The following is a 22,071-nucleotide window of genomic DNA, read 5'->3' as shown; positions in this document are numbered from 1 at the left end:
TTAAACTGATTTTCACTTTTAGCAGCAAATTTAAGCAGGCTAGAGTTGATACAGCACATTGTCTTTGCATGTTTAATCACAGAGAGTCCACAGCTAGAGTGGAAGACAGGAATATGTCACCACAGAAAACTGGAGGCCAGTCTGGCAGGTCACCTGCTCCAGGGCACGTTTCATGAGCAGGTGCTACTAATATTTAGGAGCACTTCCCACACCTTTCCCGACAGTTTGAAAGACCCTTTCAGCTGTCTCCACACTTGACTGTGCAGTCTACAGATCTGATTCAGAAAGGAGGCTGCCTAACTGGGTACTTCCCCCTTTTCTCTTGAATCTGTGGCCAAGTATTAACGACTTGCTAAGACATTTTCCCCTCAATTACTAGAGTAGGGAAATTAAGCCACATAACAATTCTCCCACAACTGGTGAAATATTTATGCAGAATTTATAAGCTATGAAACTAGAAAGGACTAATTCCAACAGATTTGACTTTGCCAAACTGTGCGGGTGCAGCACTCCAAGGGGGAACTTCTCAGGTTTTAAAACTCAGATTAAAAAAGAAATGATCTAATTTTTTACTCCTTTACACTAATATTCTAGAAAATCAAGTCCAATGCCATTTAGAAATACGTAAGGACTAAATTAAGACTGATGAAGTCACTTTATCAAAATGCAAACCTTTCTCTAATATGGTCTCATAAAGACACCCGCTTGTTTTTAACAAGTTGGATTAATGTATTATAGTTCAGAGTCCCGAGGAGGCGGCTTCAACGGAAAGGACACTATCCAAAAGACAAGAGTAAACACGGAGAACATACACGTTCAAGAAATTCACACGGGCGTTAAACTGGCCAAACGGGCACAAGAAAGACACACCTTAACAAGTTTTCAGGTTTTCATGACTTTCTTAAAAGTCAGGAAATCTTTATTTCTAATGGTTTTAAACCACTCTCAGGTCGGCCAAAAGCATAAATAGGGGCAAAACCACTTCGCTGCAATATAGGTAGCTATTCAGGAAGGTTTAACTTGCTGGTAGTTCGCGCCAGGGAACTCTTGGCTCTGTTGCCGCTATAATGAATAGGGCGAGAAACTTGTGTCATTTTCAACTGAGAGGCAAACGCGAAGCCTGGTGGGCACGAGGAGCGCCTCTGATAGCGGGAAACGGGATTGACGAGGGAGAGAAGAAAAAGAAGCGCTGAAGGAAACTGAAGAGACCCGAGCTGCAGCGCGAGCGGCGGGGACCCGGAGTTCTAAGATCCGTTGGGAATCAGGCACCAACGGCTCCGTCCCAGGTTTCCGCGGGCCACAAAAGGATAACGGACACACTGCCAACGGTGGACCTGGGGGCTCCGCGCGCCACTTCCCCCGCCCGCCCCGCGCGGCCAACCTACGTTCCGCCCCGGGCCCAGCGGGCGAGGCGAAAGCGGCGGACATTTTCCTCCGCTGCCCACGCGCCTTTGTTAGCCGAGACCTCCTCACTCACCCGCCGCCATCGCCCGTCCGAAGCCAGGCGCCAAGAGCCAACGCCACCGCCAGAGAAAAAGGAGACTCAAGCGTTTCTCATCACAACAGACTTTATTGGGGCTTCGGGACCGCCCCCGCGCGCGCCGCCCGCTCCCCTGCGAGGTCCCCGGCCCCGGTGCTCGGTTGTCCCGCCCTCCCCTGCGGTGCCCGGGGCCGCACGCACCGCTCACCAAGTCCGGAGAAGGCGGCGGCAGCAGCAACGCCCCGATCCCGAGTGCAGTCCGGGCCCGGGGCGACGGCTTTCGCTGCTGTTGCATCGCGGAGGGCGGAAGCCGCGAGACTAGCGGCGGCGGCGCACTGACGTCACGCACCGCGGGCCAGCCAGCGCGCGCGGGGGCCGTCCAGCCTGCCCCAATCTGGGCGGAGCCCAGGGGAGTGGGCGGGGCCGCGGTGGCGAACCGGCGGACCGATTGGCAGAGGAGGAGGAGCGAGAGAGCAAGCGGGCGAGTGAGAGCGAGGCGGGGCGGGGCGGGCCAGCGCGGAAGTCTCGCGAGGCTGAGCCCGAGCGGAGTGTGGCGGCGGCAGCGGCGGTGGCGGCGGCGAGATCTGGGCTCGGGGTGAGGAGTTGGTATTTGTGTGGCAGGAGGCGGAGGCGCAGGAGGAAGGGGGAAGCGGAGAGCCGGCCCGGAGGGCGGGAGGAGGCGCGGCCAGAGTAGGAGGCCGAGGCGAGGCGGGGCGCCGGGGCGAGCAGCGGCCGAGCGAGCGCGGGGCGCACCGAGGCGAGGAGGCGGGGAACCCGCCGCCGCCGCCGCCGCGCCCGCCCCTTCCCCCCCCCCGCCCGCCCCCTCTCCCCCCGCCCGCCCGCTGCCTTCCTCCCTCTGCCTTCCTTCCCCACGGCCGGCCGCCTCCTCGCCCGCAGCCCCGGAGCCGAGGCCGCCGCGGCCGTGGCGGCGGAGCCCTTAGCCATGGCCTCGGGCGACACCCTGTACATCGCCACGGACGGCTCGGAGATGCCGGCCGAGATCGTGGAGCTGCACGAGATCGAGGTGGAGACCATCCCGGTGGAAACCATCGAGACCACGGTGGTGGGCGAGGAAGAGGAGGAGGAGGACGACGATGAGGACGGCGGCGGCGGGGACCACAGCGGCGGGGGCGGTCACGGGCACGCGGGCCACCACCACCACCATCACCACCACCACCACCACCCGCCCATGATCGCGCTGCAGCCGCTCGTCACCGACGACCCGACCCAGGTGCACCACCACCAGGAGGTGATCCTGGTGCAGACGCGCGAGGAGGTGGTGGGCGGCGACGACTCGGACGGGCTGCGAGCCGAGGACGGCTTCGAGGACCAGATCCTCATCCCGGTGCCCGCGCCGGCCGGCGGCGACGACGACTACATCGAGCAGACGCTGGTCACCGTGGCGGCGGCCGGCAAGAGCGGCGGCGGCTCGTCGTCGTCGGGCGGCGGCCGCGTCAAGAAGGGCGGCGGCAAGAAGAGCGGCAAGAAGGGCTACCTCGGCGGCGGGGCCGGGGCGGCGGGCGGCGCGGACGCGGGCAACAAGAAGTGGGAGCAGAAGCAGGTGCAGATTAAGACCCTGGAGGGCGAGTTCTCGGTCACCATGTGGTCCTCAGGTGAGCGGCGGCGCGCGCCGGCCCCCGGGATGTTTTTGTTTTGAAGGGAAGCCATGTTTTATGTGTGTGATGGGCGCCGCCATCTTCTTCGCAGGGCAAGTATGGCGGCCCCAAAAGATGGCGGGCGGGCCGAGGCGGGGGCGGCGGTCGGCGGGCGGCAGGCGGCGGCTGTGGCCAAGGCCGCGGCCCGAAAAGATGGCGGCGAAGGAGTGGTGCCGCCCGCTAGGCCGCAATGGCGTAGTTTCCCCGGACGGGGCGGGGCGCGCTGGGGCCAACGGAAGGCGCGTCGGCTCTTCGTCCGCGGCCCCCCCTCCCCCCCGGCCGGCCCGCCGCGAGGGTCGGGGGCTTGGAGCGCGGAGAGGGCGTTGGTGGCGCGCGCGGAGCTCGCGCCGGGGCGCCCGGCCGGGCCGGGCCTCCCTCTGCCGCCTTGCCTCGGCCTTCCTCTAGGGGGCGTCGCTCACCCTCGCCGCCCCACCCCCTTTCCGTACCCTGCACCGCTCCCTGGAGGCGCTTCGGGAGGGGGCGGGGGCGCCCGGGCCCTGGCTCCCACGCACCGCGCAGGCCGGGCCCCGCCCGCGGCCGCGCTCGCTTCGCGGGGCGGGACTTGGGCGGTGCGTCGGGCTGGCGTGTGCGGGCTCGGTGCCGGCAGGGCTGTGACCGCTCCGCGGCCGGGCGGGCCGAGCCTGCGCTCCCGCAGCGCGCCCCGGAAAGACGGTTCCTACTCCTGACGTTTCGGAAGTTTGTTTTTTATCAGTCTCTGCAAGGAATGGCTGTACCACTAAATAAAGCCGAGTAGTGTAGTCTGTGCCGCGTTTTACTTGATAGAAAGAGATACTCTCCTATTACTCGTGAAAAAGATTCTTGAAAGCCTCTTTATTACCATTCTCATTCTGTTTTGAGCGAAGGCCAAAAAAGAAAAAATCAGACATGAGTAAACCCAGGGTATTGGTAACTATCTACATGCTGGATGGGTTTTTGTGTGTGTGTGTGTGGTTTTTTGGTCCGTATTTTTTTTATTCATAATCTACGTAGTTAACTTGTTGGCGTAGTGAGACTGAAAGTGATCTTGACGTAGTTAACCTAGTAACTGATGGTTACATTTAACACTAAATTTAGTTGTAAAACCTTTATTCTGTTATTACTTCAACACTACATAAATTCTCAAAACTGGATTAAGTCTCAAAATGTGACCTTTGAGTATTAAAGGATTTTTAAAATTCATTGTGAAAGTCTGAACTGAAAACTGGTCTGGCTGTATCTGCTGAAAGCCCCAAGCTGCGATAACTAAAGCTACTTGGACGGAATTGTGACTCAGGACTAAGCAAAGGGGGTCACATCCGAATTTCTGCAGAAATGTCCACTGTAAGCGCTGACAGGGGCCGCTCTGCATTTGGTGGTGGTGGGGGGGGGGTTGCTCTGAGTTTAGTAGAGCTCTGTTAAAATGAAACCTGACTAGGACTTAATGAATGATTGTCAAAAGATACCTAAGATACCTTCTGTATGTTTTGGTAGTTCAGAATGACTGCCCACTAATTGCAACTAAAAGCCTTGTTTTTGCACTAGTAGGAATGGAGTAAGGGGGTGGTGGTGTTGGTATGAGTGTAAACTATTTGAAATTAGATACTTAGGTAGAATTACAGTAAGCCCATAAAATTAAATTTACTTTTTGTCATTGTATGATGTTGGTTTTATAGTAACTTAGAGAAAACCAGGGTATATTACATGTTCTGCATTTGATCTTACCAAATTGCTAACACACTTTCCAAACCTTGGAAGTGTGGCAATGAGGCTTTACTTGACGAAGTGATACAAATCAAGTCAGGCCAGCGAAAATCTCAGGAGCTTGACTAATGGGGGTTAGTTTACACTTGAGTCAGCATTTAGAAGTCATTACTTCCCCTATGCAAGTGGCTGCTCACCTGGTTGCACAGTTTGGGGTTATTGTCTCCCCTCCCCCTTTTTTTATTACTTTTTTATTTTTTTGTGCGGCAAAGACAGAGTCAGAGAAGGATAGATAGGGACAGACAGGCAGGAAGGGAGAGAGATGAGAAACATCAGTTCTTGTGGTTCCTTAGTTGTTCATTGTTCGCTTTCTCATATGTGCCTGATGGGGTGTGTGTGGTGGGGGGACTACAGCAGACCGAGTAACCCCCTGCTGTAGTGACCTTGAGCTCATGCTGGTGAGCCTTGCTCAAACCAGATGAGCCCGCACTTAAGCTGGCAACCTCGGGGTCTCAAACCTGGGTCCTCTACATCCCAGTCTGATGCTCTATCCACTGTGCCACCCCCTGGTCAGGCCCCCCCCCCCCCCATTTTTAAAAGAACTAGTCTGGTGTGTTACAGAGTAGAGAACATAAAGGAGGTTATAAATATCTGATGGCAATAAAATAATGTGGCCTATTTCCTGAGACATGTTTTGTGGTAAACTATCCCCCTTATGTTTTGGAATTACCACCAAAGAGAAGCTAAATAGTTCAAATTCTGAATGCACTGTCGTTTCATCTTTAACCTGAAATAAGGGGATGATTGATAACAGGTGAAGAAATGAGAGCAGTTTAATTTTAAGCTAAATTTGTGTATATAGGCAATTTGCTCACCACTTTCATGTACTTGATCTTATTTATTTGATCATGGTATGAGATTCATTTACACTGTAGGTTCATTCAAACATTCTTTCAGGTTAGAATGAGCTGTGAGGTGGCAGTTTTGCCAAGCCCAAGCTTAGTTACCTGAAGTCCTTATAAAAGTAATTGTACATATAGGGTTATAGTCTCAGGGCTCTAGTTACTTACTAGTGCCTCCTGGTTTACCCCCCCCCCCCAATAAAACAGTGGGAGGCCAGTAAGTTTGTGGAAACCAAACTGGATTTTAGAGGTTTCCTTTGCATGTATGGCATCTTCCTTTACTTTCCCACAGAGTCACAGCGGTATGTATGATTGGCGTCTTTTGTTTGAATGGAAGAGCAGCAAGGGAATGTAGTTCTGTGGAGTTTTAGATCTGAAAGAACTAAAATCCTTAGCTGCTTTTTGCTTTTTTCTTAATTGAAATAATTCATGTGTGAGTAGTTCAGCAGTTTCTAATATATTCACACTAATTCCAGAACATTTTCATCATTCCAAAATGAAATGCCATACTTTTAGCAGTGATTCCCCATCTCCTTCCCCACCCCTGTCAGCCACTTGAAAGCACTTTTAAAAAAAAAATTTTTTTTTTAATTTATTCATTTTAGAGAGGAGAGGGAGAGACAGAGAGAGAGAAGGGGGGAGGAGCTGGAAGCATCAACTCCCATATGTGCCTTGACCAGGCAAGCCCAGGGTTTTGAACCGGCGACCTCAGCATTTCCAAGTCGATGCTTTATCCACTGCGCCACCACAGTTCAGGCCAGTGAAAGCACTTTCTGTTTCTCTGGATTTGCCTGTTCTGGACATTTCACTTAAGTGGAATTGTATCGTATGTATCCTTTCTTGTTTGGCTTAGTCTGTTTTCAAGGCTCGTCCATGTTGTAGAATGCACTTGCTTCCTTTTCATGGCTGGAAAGTGCTCCATTGTATAACATACCAGGACCTTCTCATTTTTCAGATAAGAATTTTAAGGCCCAGGTGAGGCTGAACATGTTTCAGTATTTAATCCCAGTTCAACTATATTTTTAATATCTTCATCTATCCTTCAAGGCCCTTGTTTGGTTTTTTTTCTGGCATATAATTAATGAATATTTCAATATTGCCAGATTTAGGGTGCAATATTATTCATCACTAGTGTATAGGAGTGACATCCTATTTTACAGAGCTTATAAAATAAACCAAACCAAATCATTGGGTATAGTAGGGAAGCTAATGATAAAAGCTGAGTATTTAAAACATTTAGTTTTGAGGGAAACCTAAGAAGGCTTAAAATCTTTTTTTTTTAAATAATTTTATTTTTTTAATGGGGCGACATCAATAAATCAGGATACATATATTCAAAGATAACATATCCAGGTTATCTTGTCGTTCAATTATGTTGCATACCCATCACCTAAAGTCAGACTGTCCTCTGTCACCTTCTATCTAGTTTTCTTTGTACCCCTCCCCCTTCCCCCCCCCCCCCAACCACCACACTCTTATCAATGTCTCTCAGTCTCACTTTTATGTCCCACCTACGAATGGAATAATGCAGTACCTGGTTTTTTCTGATTTACTTATTTCACTTCGTATAATGTTATCAAGATCCCACCATTTTGCTGTAAATGATCCGATGTCATCATTTCTTATGGCTGAGTAGTATTCCATAGTGTATATGTGCCACATCTTTATCCAGTCAGGTTGTTTCCATGTCCTGCCCACTTTGAACAATGCTGCAATGAACATGGGGCTGCATGTGTTTTTACGTATCAATGTTTCTGAGTTTTTGGGGTATATACCCAGTAACCCAGTAGAGGGATTGCTGGGTCATAAGGTAGTTCTATTTTATGTTTTTTGAGGAACCACCATACTTTCTTCCATAATGGTTGTACTACTTTACATTCCCACCAACAGTGTATGAGGGTTCCTTTTTCTCCACAGCCTCTCCAACATTTGCTGTATTACCTGTCTTGTTAATAATAGCTAATCTAACAGGTGTGAGGTGGTATCTCATTGCAGTTTTGATTTGCATTTCTCTAATAACTAAAGAAGCTGAGCATCTTTTCATATATCTGTTGGCCATTTGTATTTCTTCCTGGGAGAAGTGTCTGTTCATGTCCTCTTCCCATTTTTTTATTGGATTGTTTGTTTGTTTGTTGTTGAAGAAGGCTTAAAATCTTGACCTTTCCTGTTGTTAGCAGTTGTGTGATCTTCACCCAAGGCTGTTGACATTTTAATATATGTATCTTCTGTTAGACCAGATGTAGAAGTGCTTTTCTTGGATTGAGTAAAACACCTAAGACCAAAAAACTTTTGATACTAGAATCAGTAAATTGAAAGAAAGTCAAATGGTATTGATTTTTTTCTCTGTTTTATATGTTCAGAAAGTTGGGTGTGCCAAAAATCACTAGTTGTGACCATTTGCACCCCTTTGGAATCCCATTTTCTCCTTTATTTTTTCTTTTTTTTAGCAAGAGAAACAGGAACATATAGGGACAGACAGGAAGGGAGAGAGATGAGAAGCATCAATTCTTCATTGGGGCACCTTAGGTGTTAATTGATTGCTTTCTGGTTTGTGCCTTGACCAGGGGCTCCAGCCAAGCCAGTGACCATGGGGTCATTCATGTCTGTGATCCTTTGCTCAAGCTGGTGACTTCGGGATTTCGAACCTGGGTTCTCTCTGTGCCAGCCTGACACTTTTAGCCACATGCCACCACCTGGTCAAGCTTTTGCTCTCTTTTTATCTATTTTTTTAAGAGACAGAGAGGTAGAGATGATGAGAAGCATCAATTCGTAGTTGCATCACTTTTAATTGTTGATTGATGGCTTCTCGTGTGCCTTGAAAGGGGGGGGGTGCTCATGCTGAGCCAGTGACCTTTGGGCTCAAGCCCATGACCTTGACATCATGTTGATGATCCCGCGCACAAGCTGGCAGCCTCGGGGTTTCAGACCTGGGACCTCAGCATCCCAGGTTGATAATATCCACTGTGCCACCACTGGTCAGGCCCATTTTCTCTCTCTCTTTTTAACTGCTATTAATCGTTAGGGAGGAATTCCAAGAACATAAATTGCCATGGAGCCAAGCCATAGAATATCCTCTGCAGTAATCATATTAACCCCTATGTGAGGCAGCTTGAGTCATAGATCCTGATTTCTGACTGGGCAGCTGTGGATGCCTGATTTACCGATAAAAACTTTGCTGTCCACTCTCCTCCAGTCCAGGTGGTTAACCTTTTCTTTTCCCTCTGGGAGAAGAAAAATCCGAATCAAAAAGGGTGAGGACTCCTGACCTATCTCCTAGCATTTCAAACTTTAGAAAGAGAATAAGTGAAATAATTTTTTAAAGTATGCCGGACTCCTGGGTAGATATTTACAAAAGGCCTATTTGTTTTTTGTTTTTGTGGCAGAGACAGAGAGAGGGACAGACAGACAGACAGACAGGAAGGGAGGGAGATGAGAAGCATCAATTCTTCGTTTAGGTTCCTTAGTTGTTCATTGATTGATTTCTCATATGTGCCTTGATGGGGGTGGGGGGGTGTACAGCAGAGCGAGTGACCCCTTGCTTGAGCCAGCAACCATAGGCTCAAGCTGGTGACCTCGGGGTCTCGAACCTGGGTCCTCCACATCCCAGTCCAACGCTCTATCCACTGTGCTACCGTCTGGTCAGGCTGTTTGTTTTGTTTTTGAAGTCAGTTTAGTAAGGTCAATTTGTTTTATTCTATTTATTTTTTATGGAGACAGTCATCAATCATCAGTTTCTCGTTCTGAGACCTTAGTTGTTCATTGATTGCTTTCTCATATGTGCCTCGACCGTGGGCTTTCAGCAGATGGAGTAACCCCTTGCTCAAGCCAGCGACCTTGGGTCCAAGCTGGTGAGCTTTGCTCAAACCAGATGAGCCCACGCTCAAGCTGGTGACCTTGGGGTCTCAAACCTGGGTCCTCCGCCGCATCCCAGTCCGATGCTCTCTCTATCCACTGCGCCACTGCCTGGTCAGGCAAGGTCAATTTGTTTTAAGGCTAAGAAATTGCCCATAGCAAAAACAGTCATTAAAATGAACAATTCCTAAAATCTGTTTTTTTGTTGCTAACTCTTGACCTGTTCTTCCCAGGTGACCATTTTATTGCATTTTATTTTTTTTATTTTTATTTTTTGTATTTTTCTGAAGTTGGAAACGGGGAGGCAGTTAGACAGACTCCCGCATGCTCCCGACCGGGATCCACCCGGCATGCCCACCAGAGGGTGATGCTCTGCCCATCTGGGGTGTTGCTCTCTTGCAACCAGAGCCATTCTGGCGCCTGAGGCGGAGGCCACAGAGCCATCCTCAGCACCCGGGCCAGCTTTGCTCCAGTGGAGCCTCGGCTGCAAGAGAAGAGGGAGACAGAGAGGAAGAAGAGGGGAGGGGTGGAGAAGCAGATGGGTGCCTCTCCTGTGTGCCCTGGCCAGGTATTGAACCTTGGACTCCTGCACGCCAGGCCAATGCTCTACCACTGAGCCAACGGGCCAGGGCTCCTAGGTGACCATTTTATAAACTCTACTCTAATTGCTTCCCACAGGAAGAGTATGCAGAGTGAAAACTTGGTGACTTTAGGATCTGGGCATTTAACCCAGTGAATGGTATTCTATAGTATTCTGGGATAAACTTTCAAACCTTGTAGTTTTGAAACTTCTCATCTTAAATACAACTCGAATGTTGAACATAACACACATTTCGCTATTGTTAGCAAAATATTTAGAAGTTAGTTGACTCTGTTATGTAAATTTATATCTTGGTGGGCTTTAATTACTGTATAGGAGAGGAACCATTTCCTAGTGCTTGAGTGTCTTTGTTAGGTCCCATTCTGTTAAGCTCGGTAATTTTCAATAACAGCAAGCCTGGTGGTTTCTGGCAATCATATTAGTAACATCATTAAATTTCCTCTTTAGAGGGCACCACCAAAGTATCTGACCTTGGTATATCTTAACTTCTGACCTTGAGGTCTTTGTCAAGTGACTTGTTTGAAGTAGAAGGATCCATAAAAGCATTTTCAGTTCCTTTATAGCAAAGGAATTCTTTCTGAATTCCTCCCTGACAGTAGGAAACAATGTATTTCATTTTCCAAAGCAAATCTCTTTAATTTTAACATAACCCTGTGAATATTGGGAACTTGCTTGAGTAAAATTCTTAATAATCATTCATTTACTTTAGTCTTACACAGTGGTCTCAGATATGGTTAAATGTTAAAATAATCTAAATGGTTGGAATGGATTTTTTTTTGTATACATATGGTTTCTTTATTAAAATATGTTTTTATAGATTCTTAACAAGGCTTGAATACAGACCTGATTTCAAACACACATAATATATTCTTTTCTGAATTTTCCAAGACTTTGGAATCAGATTACTTCATTCCCTGGCTTAATGTCACTGTGCTGTAAGTTTAAAAATGGTTAAAATGGTAAACTTTATAAGTTTTAAGATACCCACCCCCCACAGACATGCCATTGTATTCAGTAAAATTCAGACTCTTGACCCTAACCTGCAAGGCCACACGTGCTTGTCTTCCCCATCTCTCTTCCCTCCTTCCCTCCCTCCCATTATGCTCCAGCTTTCCTCACACTGGTTTCTCAGAATTTGTTCTTCCCTCTTCTTCCAGTGCTCTGAGCCCTGCGCTTCACCTTGTGTTTCATGTTTCAGCTCTAAGAGGCCTTCTTGGTTCATTCAGATTAGCACACACGTCCCACCCTGTCGCTCTGTTTCATAACTGTTTTGTCTTGGTAACGCTGTCTGAAAGTGTCTTGCCCTTTTTTTTAACTTGTTGCTCCTCTGTCTCCTTCGTCTAGAGCAGTGCTTTCAACCTTATTACATCTGGGGACTGGTGAAAATAGAATTATTTGGGGGACTGCTAAGGCAGAGATCACCCCGAGAATAAGCAAATTTGACTAAGATCACTGGATCTGTAATCTTCATAGCAGCTTCAGGGTGGTAACTTGTGGACCTGCACGACATTTCTGGCAGACCGCAGCCTCGCTGGTGAAAAACTGCTCTCGAGTATAAGCCTGGGCTGTAACCCTGCAGACTCAGGATAGCACTTAGGCACATAGAAGATTCTCGCTCCTTAACTGAGTGCGTGGAAGTTGTGCATAAGGCATGATCCTGCCTATAGACCAATATATCTTTCTCATCTGTTACTACAGAGGTGGGGAAAGAGTGTTGAGGGGAGTGGAGAAGCAGTCTCTTTTCAGAAAAAGCATGGAATTCAGTCAGTTCTAGATTCAAATCCGAGGTCTGCAGTTTGCTGCACTTCTTTAGATATATTACTTGGTATTTCTGAGGCTTGGTTTCTGCATAAATCAGGTATTTAGGATGTGGTAGTATCCCTACTTAAATTAATATACAGGCCCTGGCCGGTTGGCTCAGCAATAGAGCGTCGGCCTGGCGTGCGGGGGACCCGGGTTCGATTCCCGGCCAGGGCACATAGGAGAAGCGCCCATTTGCTTCTCCACCCCCACCCACCTCCTTCCTCTCTCTTTCTTCCCCTCCCGCAGCCAAGGCTCCATTGGAGCAAAGATGGCCCGGGCGCTGGGGATGGCTCCTTTGCCTCTGCCCCAGGCGCTAGAGTGGCTCTGGTCGTGACAGAATGACGCCCCGAGGGGCAGAGCATCACCCCCTGGTGGGCAGAGCATTGCCCCTGGTGGGCGTGCCGGGTGGATCCCGGTTGGATCCCGGTTGGGCGCATGCGGGAGTCTGACTGTCTCTCCCCGTTTCCAGCTTCAGAAAATTAAAAAAAAAAAAAAAAAAGTGTGTGTATATATATATATATATATATATATATTTTTTTTTTTTTTTTTTTTTTTTTTACAGAGAGAGAGAGAGGGATAGACAGGGACAGATAGACAGGAACGGAGAGAGATGAGAAGCATCAATCATTAGTTTTTCGTTGTGAGACCTTAGTTGTTCATTGATTGCTTTCTCATATGTGCCTTGACCACGGGCCTTCAGCAGACCGAGTAACCCCTTGATCGAGCCAGCGACCTTGAGTCCAAGCTGGTGAGCCTTGCTCAAACCAGATGAGCCCGCGCTCAAGCTGGCGACCTTGGGGTCTCGAACCTGTGTCTACTGCGTCCTAGTCTGATACTCTATCCACTGCACCACCACCTGGTCAGGCAGTATCCCTACTTAAGATCTTGCTATTATGAAGAAAAGTGTAAACAACCTATGGCTGACTTTTGCCTATTTACTGATGAAAGTCAGATATTTACTTCTCCCCCTTTCAGTGGTTCATGTGATGGCAATAGTAATGTCATTCTTGTGAAAAGTCATCTAGAATGGTCAGACCAAAGGTAATGGCCTAAAAATGGAAGATGTGGAAGAACAAAATCTTTCAGCCTATAAATAAGCAAGTAAATATGTAAATTGATAAGAAATATAAAGGATCACAGAATAAAAAGGAAGCATTGGGGTCAACCCTAATGAACTTCCTGTCAAGCGAGATAAAAAAGGAAACCATGCTACTTGCTGACTGATTCTAAGGTGGGAAAAACTTACAAGGAAAATCAAGCTTTTCTTTAGGACTGACTTCTAAAATAGCCTGCTTTGTATTTGAAAGGGACCATGGACTGTGACAGTGCTCACAGGTCCTGGCCAGTCTAGTGCCACGTTTCGTGCACTTCGAGTGGCCGAAGACTTCAAGTGGAACCTAACTGAAGATGATTCATAATTTTCTGTTTCTTTTTTTAAAATCCTTATTCATTTATTTTTAGTGAGAGAGGAAGGGAGAGAGAAACAGAAACATTGATTTGTTACTGTATGTGCCTGACTGGGGATCAAACCGGCTACCTCTGTGCTTTGGGGAAATGCTCCAACTAACAGCTCTCCAGCCTGGGCTGATCAACAGTCTTTAAAAAAAACCCATTAAGCATAGGACCTACTGTCCTCCTTAAACCCAGGAGGGAGGGGAAGAGGAAGTAGACTAAAGGAGTTTTTGCTCATTAATGTGTTATCTTGTCAGCCTTATAAGGTAGGCACCATTCTCTTTATTCATTAACCCAAGGAAACCAAGCAAGGTTCTGGGACAGGAAGGAAAGGCCTCTTACAGGAAAGACATCTTGACCTGGGCTTTGGAGAGCAGACTGGACTTAGATGGGGGAATGAGAAATGAGTGAGGTGAAGTTAGGCCTGGTCCATGGTGGTGCAGTAGATGATAACACATCCACCTGGAGCGCAGAGGTTGCCAGGTAGAAACCCTGGGCTGTGCCCAGTCAAGGCATATACAGCAAGTGATCAGTGAACAACTGAAGTGAAGCAACTATGAGTTGATACTTCCCCCCAATTGTAAAAATTAATAAATAAAAATATTTTAATAAAATAAAGAAGGGAAAGTTGTATTTATTATGTACTTTTTACCAGGCATTGACTTACTCAGAAAACCAGTTGGGTTGGGGCAGGGAGACTTTTTTTTTTCAGTGATAGGAGGGAAGGCAGAGACAGGCTCCCGTAGGCACCCCAGCCTGGACCCACCTGGCAAGCCCAGTAGGGGTTGATGCTCTGCCCATCTAGGGCCTTGCTCTGTTGCTCAGCAACCAAGCTATTTCAGCGCTGTGAGGTGAGTCCGTGGAGCCATCTTCAGCACCTGGGGCCAACTAGCTCCAGTTGAGCCATGGCTGCAGGAGGTGAAGGGGGAGGGGGAGAGAATCAGCTGGTCACTTCTCCTGTGTGTTCGAACCAGGAATCAAACCCGAGACATCCACACGCCGGGCCTATGCTCTGCCACTGAGCCAACTGGCCAGGGCTGAAACTCTACTTTTTAACTTCTTCTCTGGACTTGTAAAGTGCTCCCATCCTTTTCCATTTTGTTCCTTAATCATATCTTTATTATTATTATTTTTTAAAAGCTTCTGATTTTTAGAGATAGAGGAAAGGTGGGAGAGAGACAGAAATATCAGTCTGTTCCTCTATGTGCCCTCCCCCCCTTTGTTACAGAGACAGAGACAGGGACAAACAGGAAGGGAGAGAGATGAGAAACATCAAGTCTTTGTCTTGGCACGTTAGTTCACTGATTGCTTTCTCATATGTACCTTGACTGGGGGGGGGGTCTACAGCACAGTGAGTGACCTCTTGCTCAAGCCAGTGACCTTTGGACTCAAGCCAGCAGCCATGGGGTCATGTCTGTGATTCCACACTCAAGCCAGCGACTTCTGGGTTTTGAACCTGGGTCCTCCGCATCCCAGTTCGACGCTGTATCCACTGCGCAACTGCCTGGTCAGGTGTATGTTTTTTACTGTGAATTATTTTGAGTCTCATTGCTTTGCCTCTCAAACTAGACTTCCAGTGATTATAACTTCGGTAATATAGAAGGAAATGGAATAGTTGAAAAATGGACTTTTTATATAACTTTTCTATCTTTTAAAATAGTTTTGTATGTAAAAAATAAAGAATGTCTTTAAATGTGAATGAATTGATTGCCTTGCTGAAATAATTGAAAATGTGTGCCCCATTTTTGCAAGGTATTGGCTAGCCTTTGCTTTTCCATCTTCCATTTTAGGCTAAGTTTGGTCTGATTGTAGCAGGTCATTTGTGTTTGACTAGAGGTGATTGAGGATCGAAATAATCTAATCGACAGTTTTGATGAGTTCTTTATATAATTTTCGCCACCATCTTACTATCCCTTTGAAACTGCCTTGTATTCTCAGCTTTTTCCAAATAGAAATTGTGACATTGGTTTTAATCTGCTTACAATGACAGGTTAATGAACTAAGTCCACCCTCTAGTTATACTTCGGAATGTGTATACACAGTTGTCCCTTGAACAACTTGGGGTTAGGGGTGCCGCACCATCTTTGAGCAGTTGAAATTCCACCTATAACTTTCGACTCCTCCAAAACCGTATTGTCCCTCGGTATCTGTGGGATTGGTTCTAGGACCCCTGTGGACGCCAGAGTCCACAGTGCTCAGGTCCCTGTGTAAAATGGTGTAGATCACAGCATAAAGTTGGGTCGCTGCATCCACGGACTCCCAGCCTGTCATTAAACACAAACATATTGAAAAAATCTCCACACAAGTGGATCTGTATGGTTAAGGCCCATGTTGTTTCAGGGTAGACTATATACAACAATTTTTTTTTTTAATTTTATTTATTTATTTATTTTTTACAGAGACAGGGAGTGAGTCAGAGAGAGGGATAGACAGGGACAGACAGGAACGGAGAGAGATGAGAAGCATCAATCATTAGTTTTTCATTGCACCTTAGTTGTTCATTGATTGCTTTCTCGTATGTGCCTTGACCACGGGCCTTCAGCAGACCGAGTAACCCCTTGTTGGACCCAGCGACCTTTGGTTCAAGCTGGTAGGCTTTTGCTCAAACCAGATGAGCCCACGCTCAAGCTGGCGACCTCGGGGTCTCAAGCCTGGGTCCTCTGCATCCCAATCCGACGCTCTATCCACTGCGCCACCACCTGGTCTGGCAATATACAACAATTTTTAGTGAAGTTTTTTCCCCATTGATTTGAAAGAGAGAGAGGAAGGGAGGGGGCAGGGGGCAGGGAAGAGACAAAGCATCAGCTCATGGAAGCACTGAGTTCCAGGTAGCTGTGCACTCATCGGTTGTCGTGTGTGTTCTGACTGGGGGTCGGCACTCTGTCCACAGGGCTTACAACAGTTTTTGAAGCAGATTTAGATACTTCACTTGATTAACATTTTTTACCTAGAGGTGTTTTGGTGTCGCCCCACTGCCAGTTGTACAGCTCAGCAGCATACATAACAATTGACATCGAGAGCGTGGCAGTTAGCACCTTCTTTCCTCTCCGTCCAGCACATCTGTTTGCATAGAAGTGAGAAGAATGTAATAATGGCCAGTGCAGGCAGTGAAATGAAAGTCTTTATTTCAATGCATATTATACCAGTAAAACTTGAAAAAATTTTTAGAGAAAGAGACAGAGAGAGATGAGAAGCATCAACTCATAGTTCTGATTGCTTTCTCACAGGTGCCTTGACTGGGAGACTCCAGCTGGGCTAATGATCCCGTGTTCACGCTGGCTACCTCGGAGTTTCAAACCTGGGACCTCAGTGTTCAGGTCATGCTCTATCCACTGTGCCACCACCGGTCAGGCTATCATTGTAGTGACTGTTCTGGGTGCCTGATCTTGAATGTTGAAACTAAGAACTGAACCTTAGGTATTTCCTCATTCAACTTCTGTTTGTCACCCCAAAATTCATGTGCTGAAGCCCTGATGGTCCCCAGTGTGATGGTGTTAGGAGGTGGCCTTTGGGAGGTCATTGCGGTGTGAGGATAGAATCCCAGTGAGTGGGATCAGTGTTCTTTTAAGAGACAAATTTTGTGTATGTGAGGATGCAGCACAAAGGCTTCTGCCTAAAACCAGGAAGAGGGCTTCAGGAACTGAATTGGCTGACACACAAACATCGCGAGAGCAGAGACTTTGTTTTGTTTCTAGCTGTTGTTCCTGGTGCCTTGAACAGTGCCGGGCACGTAGGAGGCCTCTGTCACATGTTGAAAATAATACAAGTAAATGTGACTCCTTTATGTCAGGAGGTCAGCCTTCTCTCTGCCTCAGCAGACGCAGACTCAGCAGCAGCTTGCTCAGAGCAGCAGTGTTTCCCAGTCTCAGTTCATTCTTGTATCAGAAATACAAAACATCAGCGAAGAAAAATAGCTTTCCTGCCCTCCAGTGTGTTTCTGTGCCACTGAAAAGTTGATGCTTAGTACTGTTGTGCTACATTGGAGAGGTTGGAGGCAAAAGAATTGCCACAGCTATCTTCTTAGTACTGTCAGCTATATCTTTCTCAGGCCCCTTCACCCACAGACAGGTATTCTTCATCTGTAAACAGATAACCTAGGAGATATTATCTAGTTCTTTCTGGTTCCAAACAAGAGGTAGCCGAGCTTGAGAGTTAAGCATGAGTCTTTTTTTAATTTTTAAAAAAGATTATATTCATTGATTTTTCTTTTTTTTTTTTTAAGAGAGAAGGGTTGGGAAGAGCAGGAAGCATCAACTGCTAGTTGCTTTTCATGTGTGCCTTGACCGAGCAAGCGCAGTGTTTCAGACCGGTGACCCTGGCATTGCAGGTCGGTCCTTATCCACTGTGCCACCACAGGTCAGGCAAGCACACGAGTCTTCTAGAATTAGACTTCCAGAACTCTCATCTGCAACCCTGACTGTGGTAGTTAACCTCTCTGCCTCAGCTTTCTCCTCTGTAAGATGCAGTTGCTACTTTTCCCACTTCAGAGTGGTATTGGGCGTGATTAAAATAGTGCCTACACACAAAAACATTCTGTGAAATGTTAGCTGCTGTTCTATTCTGTGATTCCTGGTGATAACCTACAGGAGTTCCTGAAATGGAGAGTGGTGGAACCAGAGAGGCATTTCAAAGTTAAAAGCTGCTGTATTCTGTGCTTTTCGTTGCTAAGTGGGATTGAACTAGAATCAAATGAACCTTCTGCCTGTGTCTTGCCCTCACGCTCTGGTGTCATAGAGCGGAGTGCAGTTTTTCGGCAGTGACGTTAGTTGTAGGTTTTGGTGTGGCTTGGTTTTTGGTTGTGCATTTTAACCCTGGTGGAAGGTAATGCAAGGTAAGAGTCGGACGAGTCAGCTTGCACTTGGTGTTGCTGTTTGTGAACCAGTGTGATGGAGAAACAGAACGTCTGAGTGAGCGCTGAATTTTTGAGCATTTGTTTCTGCTTTAGGCACTGGAGTTGTAGAAGACTGGTTTTGGCCTTTAGTTTAGAGGCCAGGCAGACAAAAATTCGCAACAGCATGATTTAGAGTTTGGCAGTGATATTAGCAGTAAATAATTGAGGAATTGAAAGAAAAGGTAAGACTCTGAGGCTGGAGTGGTAGAATCAGCAAGCTGTTAGAGAATTTGAGGGGCTTGGAGGGTGGGCTGGAATAAGAGCCCAGGGGGAACTCCTGCAGATGGACTATCTCTTGCCAGGTCCAGGCACTTGTGGGCTAACCTGTGGGAAACATGGAGGGCACACACACAGGAGAAATAGAGGGTGAGGCTTAGACGTGTTAAAATGGAACCAGACAGCATAGGACCCAGGATGCCAGGTTGAAGTAATTTATACCTCTGTTAAGTCTTGGCACTACAGGTGAAAGTATATTGGCTATATTTTCTTCTTGTTCTTCTTTTCAAAATTTTATTTATTGATTGCAGAGGAAGGGGGAGAGAAAGAGAAACGTGATTTGTTATTCCACTTATTTATATATTCATTGGTTGATTTTTGTATATGCCCTGACCAGGGATCGAACTTGTAACCTTGATGTTTTGGGACAACACTCTAACCAGCTGAACTATCCGGCCAGGGCTCAGCTATATTTTCTTTCTTTTTTTTTTTCTTTCTTTCTTTTTTTTTACAGAGACAGTCAGAGAGAGGGATACACAGGGACAGACAGGAACGGAAAGATGAGAAGCATCAATTATTAGTTTTTTGTTGTGCATTGCAACACCTTAATTGTTCATTGATTGCTTTCTCATACATGCCTTGACCGTGGGCCTTCAGCAGACCAAGTAACCCCTTGCTCGAGCCAGCGACCCTGGGTCCAAGCTGGTGAGCTTTTGCTCAAACCAGATGAGCCCTCGCTCAAGCTGGCAACCTCGGGGTCCCGAACCTGGGTCCTCCGCATCCCAGTCCGACACTCTGCTATGTAAGAGATTTAATTAAGAGGATCAATACAGTATTCCTTTTCTTTTAACCTGTTGTGTTTGAGATGATGGTAAGAGAATGTGAGTTAGCAGTGTCTACATTCTTCAGACGTATTTATTGAGGGTCAGCCAAGTGCAGACTTTGAACAAGGCTCTGGGGATACATGGGACCAGGACCGGCAGCATCCCTGTCTCTGGAGCTGGCAGTATAGTGGGAGAGGCCAGGTATCACACCGCTGCACTTACAGGTCATAGTTGATGCAAGTTGTGTGAGTAAAGTCAGGCGGCTAGGGCAGTGAGCCGCAGTGCCCTTTTTTTTTTTTTAATCATTTTAGAGAGAGAGAGAGAAGGGAAGAGTGGGGAGCATCAACTCCAGTATGTCCCTTGATCAGGCAAACCCAGGGTCTCGAACCGGTGACCTCAGCATTCCAGGTTGATGCTTTATCCATTGTGCCACCATGGCAGGCCGGGCTGAGCCATGGTGCTTTTGAGGAGGAGCTAGAGGGCCGTGTAGCCGGAGCACAGTGTAAAGTGAGGAGGCAGGAGTCTACTGAGGTGTGATGGCTATAAAATGAGACTTGGTCAGCGGGGCAGCCTGGGTGGTTAACAGGAAATACATGGTAGACAAGAAGCAGGACTCTCAGGTAATAGGAGGAGAAGCAGGGAGCTGACCACAGCCAGGCGCAGAGGCGGGTGGAAGCGGGGACAGTGAGGATCGCCCGCAGGCAGGAAAGGAGCACAGAGACCCGCTGGGTTTGGCATCCAAGATTTTGGTGACCATGAAGCAGAAACAGGATTTCAAGAGATTGGGGGAAAAGACTGGGTGCTTAAAAAATAGAGCTGTGACTATAAATCACACATTTAAGAAGCTGCTTAGGAAATACTTTATAAATTTTTTTGAATGTATTTGCCAACATAGACATTTTTACTCAGCTAAGATCATCTTTTAATGTGCTTCAGATGAAAAAAAAGATATTGACCATGAGACGGTGGTTGAAGAACAGATCATTGGAGAGAACTCGCCTCCTGATTATTCCGAGTATATGACAGGAAAGAAGCTTCCCCCTGGAGGGATACCGGGCATTGACCTCTCAGATCCCAAACAGCTGGCAGAATTTGCTAGGTAAGTTATAAGAACTTTGTTTCAATCATACTTGAATGTTGCCAGCTGTATCTTCTTGTGCCTAATTTCCAATGGTGGTTTGTAGTCTTGCTTTAGGTAAACTTTTGAAAACAGAAGTAGTTTGTTTTATTTTAGTAATAACTATGCTGTTAATGTGAGGGGCACTATTTTAGGTTCTTGAAGACAATAAGATGAATAAATACTCTTAAATTCCATAACTGACATTGCTTGTCAATAAACAAATAGTGCATACTTTGTTTGTAAATGGTATCTTTACCCCTGGCCGGCCGCTCGTGTGAGTTTCAAACTGAGTGAGTTGTCCTGGGCTAGCTCAGGGGACCTGGGTCTGGACACATGCACAGCTGACCGCTGGAGAGGATTTCATCGCTCACAGCCCTGTGGCCCCAGGGAAACGCCCACTGTTCTGTTCATCTCCGCTGGCACGACGGGAAGAGTTCAGGTAGTCGTGGCGAGGGCCCTGTGACTGTGCTGAGGGTCAAGAAGCTCTGAGTTCCTTGGATGTTTGTTTTGCTTGGAACAGGCAGGACTCTGACAGAAGCCTCTGCCCCTTTTTCAAGTTCTCTATTTTCCAGCAGTCTGGCACCTTCTACAAGGGCATGAGAAAACCCACAGAGGTGTACACTTTTAGATGAAATGAAATGAAGGAACAGATCCTGGAGCAGAGGGTCTCTGTTCCGTGCCTGAGGTTGAATGGAGCCTAGAACCACACAGGAAATTTCTTTCTTTTTTTTTTTTTTTTTTTTTTACAGAGGCAGAGATAGACAGGGACAGACAGACAGGAACGGAGAGGGATGAGAAGCATCAATCATTAGTTTTTTGTTGTGCATTGCGACTTCTTAGTTGTTCATTGATTGCTTTCTCATATGTGCCTTGACCGCGGGCCTTCAGCAGACAGAGTAACCCTTGCTGGAGCCAGCGACCTTGGGTCCAAGCTGGTGAGCTTTTTTTTTTTTTTTTTTTTTGCTCAAGCTGGCGACCTCGGGGTCTTGAACCTGGGTCCTTCTGCATCCCAGTCCGACGCTCTATCCACTGTGCCACCACCTGGTCAGGCTACACAGGAAATTTAAGTGAGGCCAGAGTCAGGGAGGAAGAAACCTGTGTGACCCTGCGCTGTCTGAGAACGGGATGGGCACCTTTTCTTCTTTGAGACCAGAGCCACGCAGGCAAGAGCTGGAGGCCCTGACCTGTCCTGGGGTCTCCGCCCAGCCCCGTCAAAAACAGGGTGGGCAACCTTTTGCCATTTAGAACCTCAGTTTTCCAACATGTCTAATGGATTTAAGAATTCCATTATATTTTAATAAAGGGGTTCCAACCCTATTCTCTTCTTGAAACCCAATTATAGAGAAAACATACACATTAGTACATTTCTCATTTATGATGGCTTAACAAAAAATAAAACGTTGAGGCTCAATCCTTTTGTTAATGACATTGTGTTCCAGCTATTATTGCCATTTATATTTTAAATGTAGGCCTGTTTATCAAAAATTAGCTCCCACTCCCCCATATAAATATAGGCACAATCTATAGGATACATAGTCATCAGTGAGGTTAGAGACTTTGGGCAGATTGGGCCAAATATCATACCAGTATTTAAT

General features: G+C 47.1%; 1 protein-coding gene across 1 annotated transcript in view; it reads left to right on the top strand.

Annotated features, from left to right (window-relative positions):
* Positions 1-2,415: 2,415 nt before the first annotated feature.
* Positions 2,416-22,071, top strand: part of YY1 (YY1 transcription factor) — a 29,275-nt gene continuing 9,619 nt past the window's right edge. The window contains exons 1-2 of the mRNA XM_066388010.1: positions 2,416-3,093; positions 20,293-20,455. Of these exons, the coding sequence (XP_066244107.1) occupies positions 2,424-3,093; positions 20,293-20,455 (833 nt within the window). The 5' untranslated portion in view covers positions 2,416-2,423. The remainder of the gene's footprint in view (positions 3,094-20,292; positions 20,456-22,071) is intronic.

This window comes from Saccopteryx leptura, chromosome 6 (genome assembly GCF_036850995.1).
Source record: "Saccopteryx leptura isolate mSacLep1 chromosome 6, mSacLep1_pri_phased_curated, whole genome shotgun sequence".
In the NCBI taxonomy this organism is placed as follows: domain Eukaryota; kingdom Metazoa; phylum Chordata; class Mammalia; order Chiroptera; family Emballonuridae; genus Saccopteryx; species Saccopteryx leptura.
The sequence above is the reverse complement of the archived record's forward strand: the minus strand, read 5'-3'. Positions and strand labels throughout refer to the sequence as shown.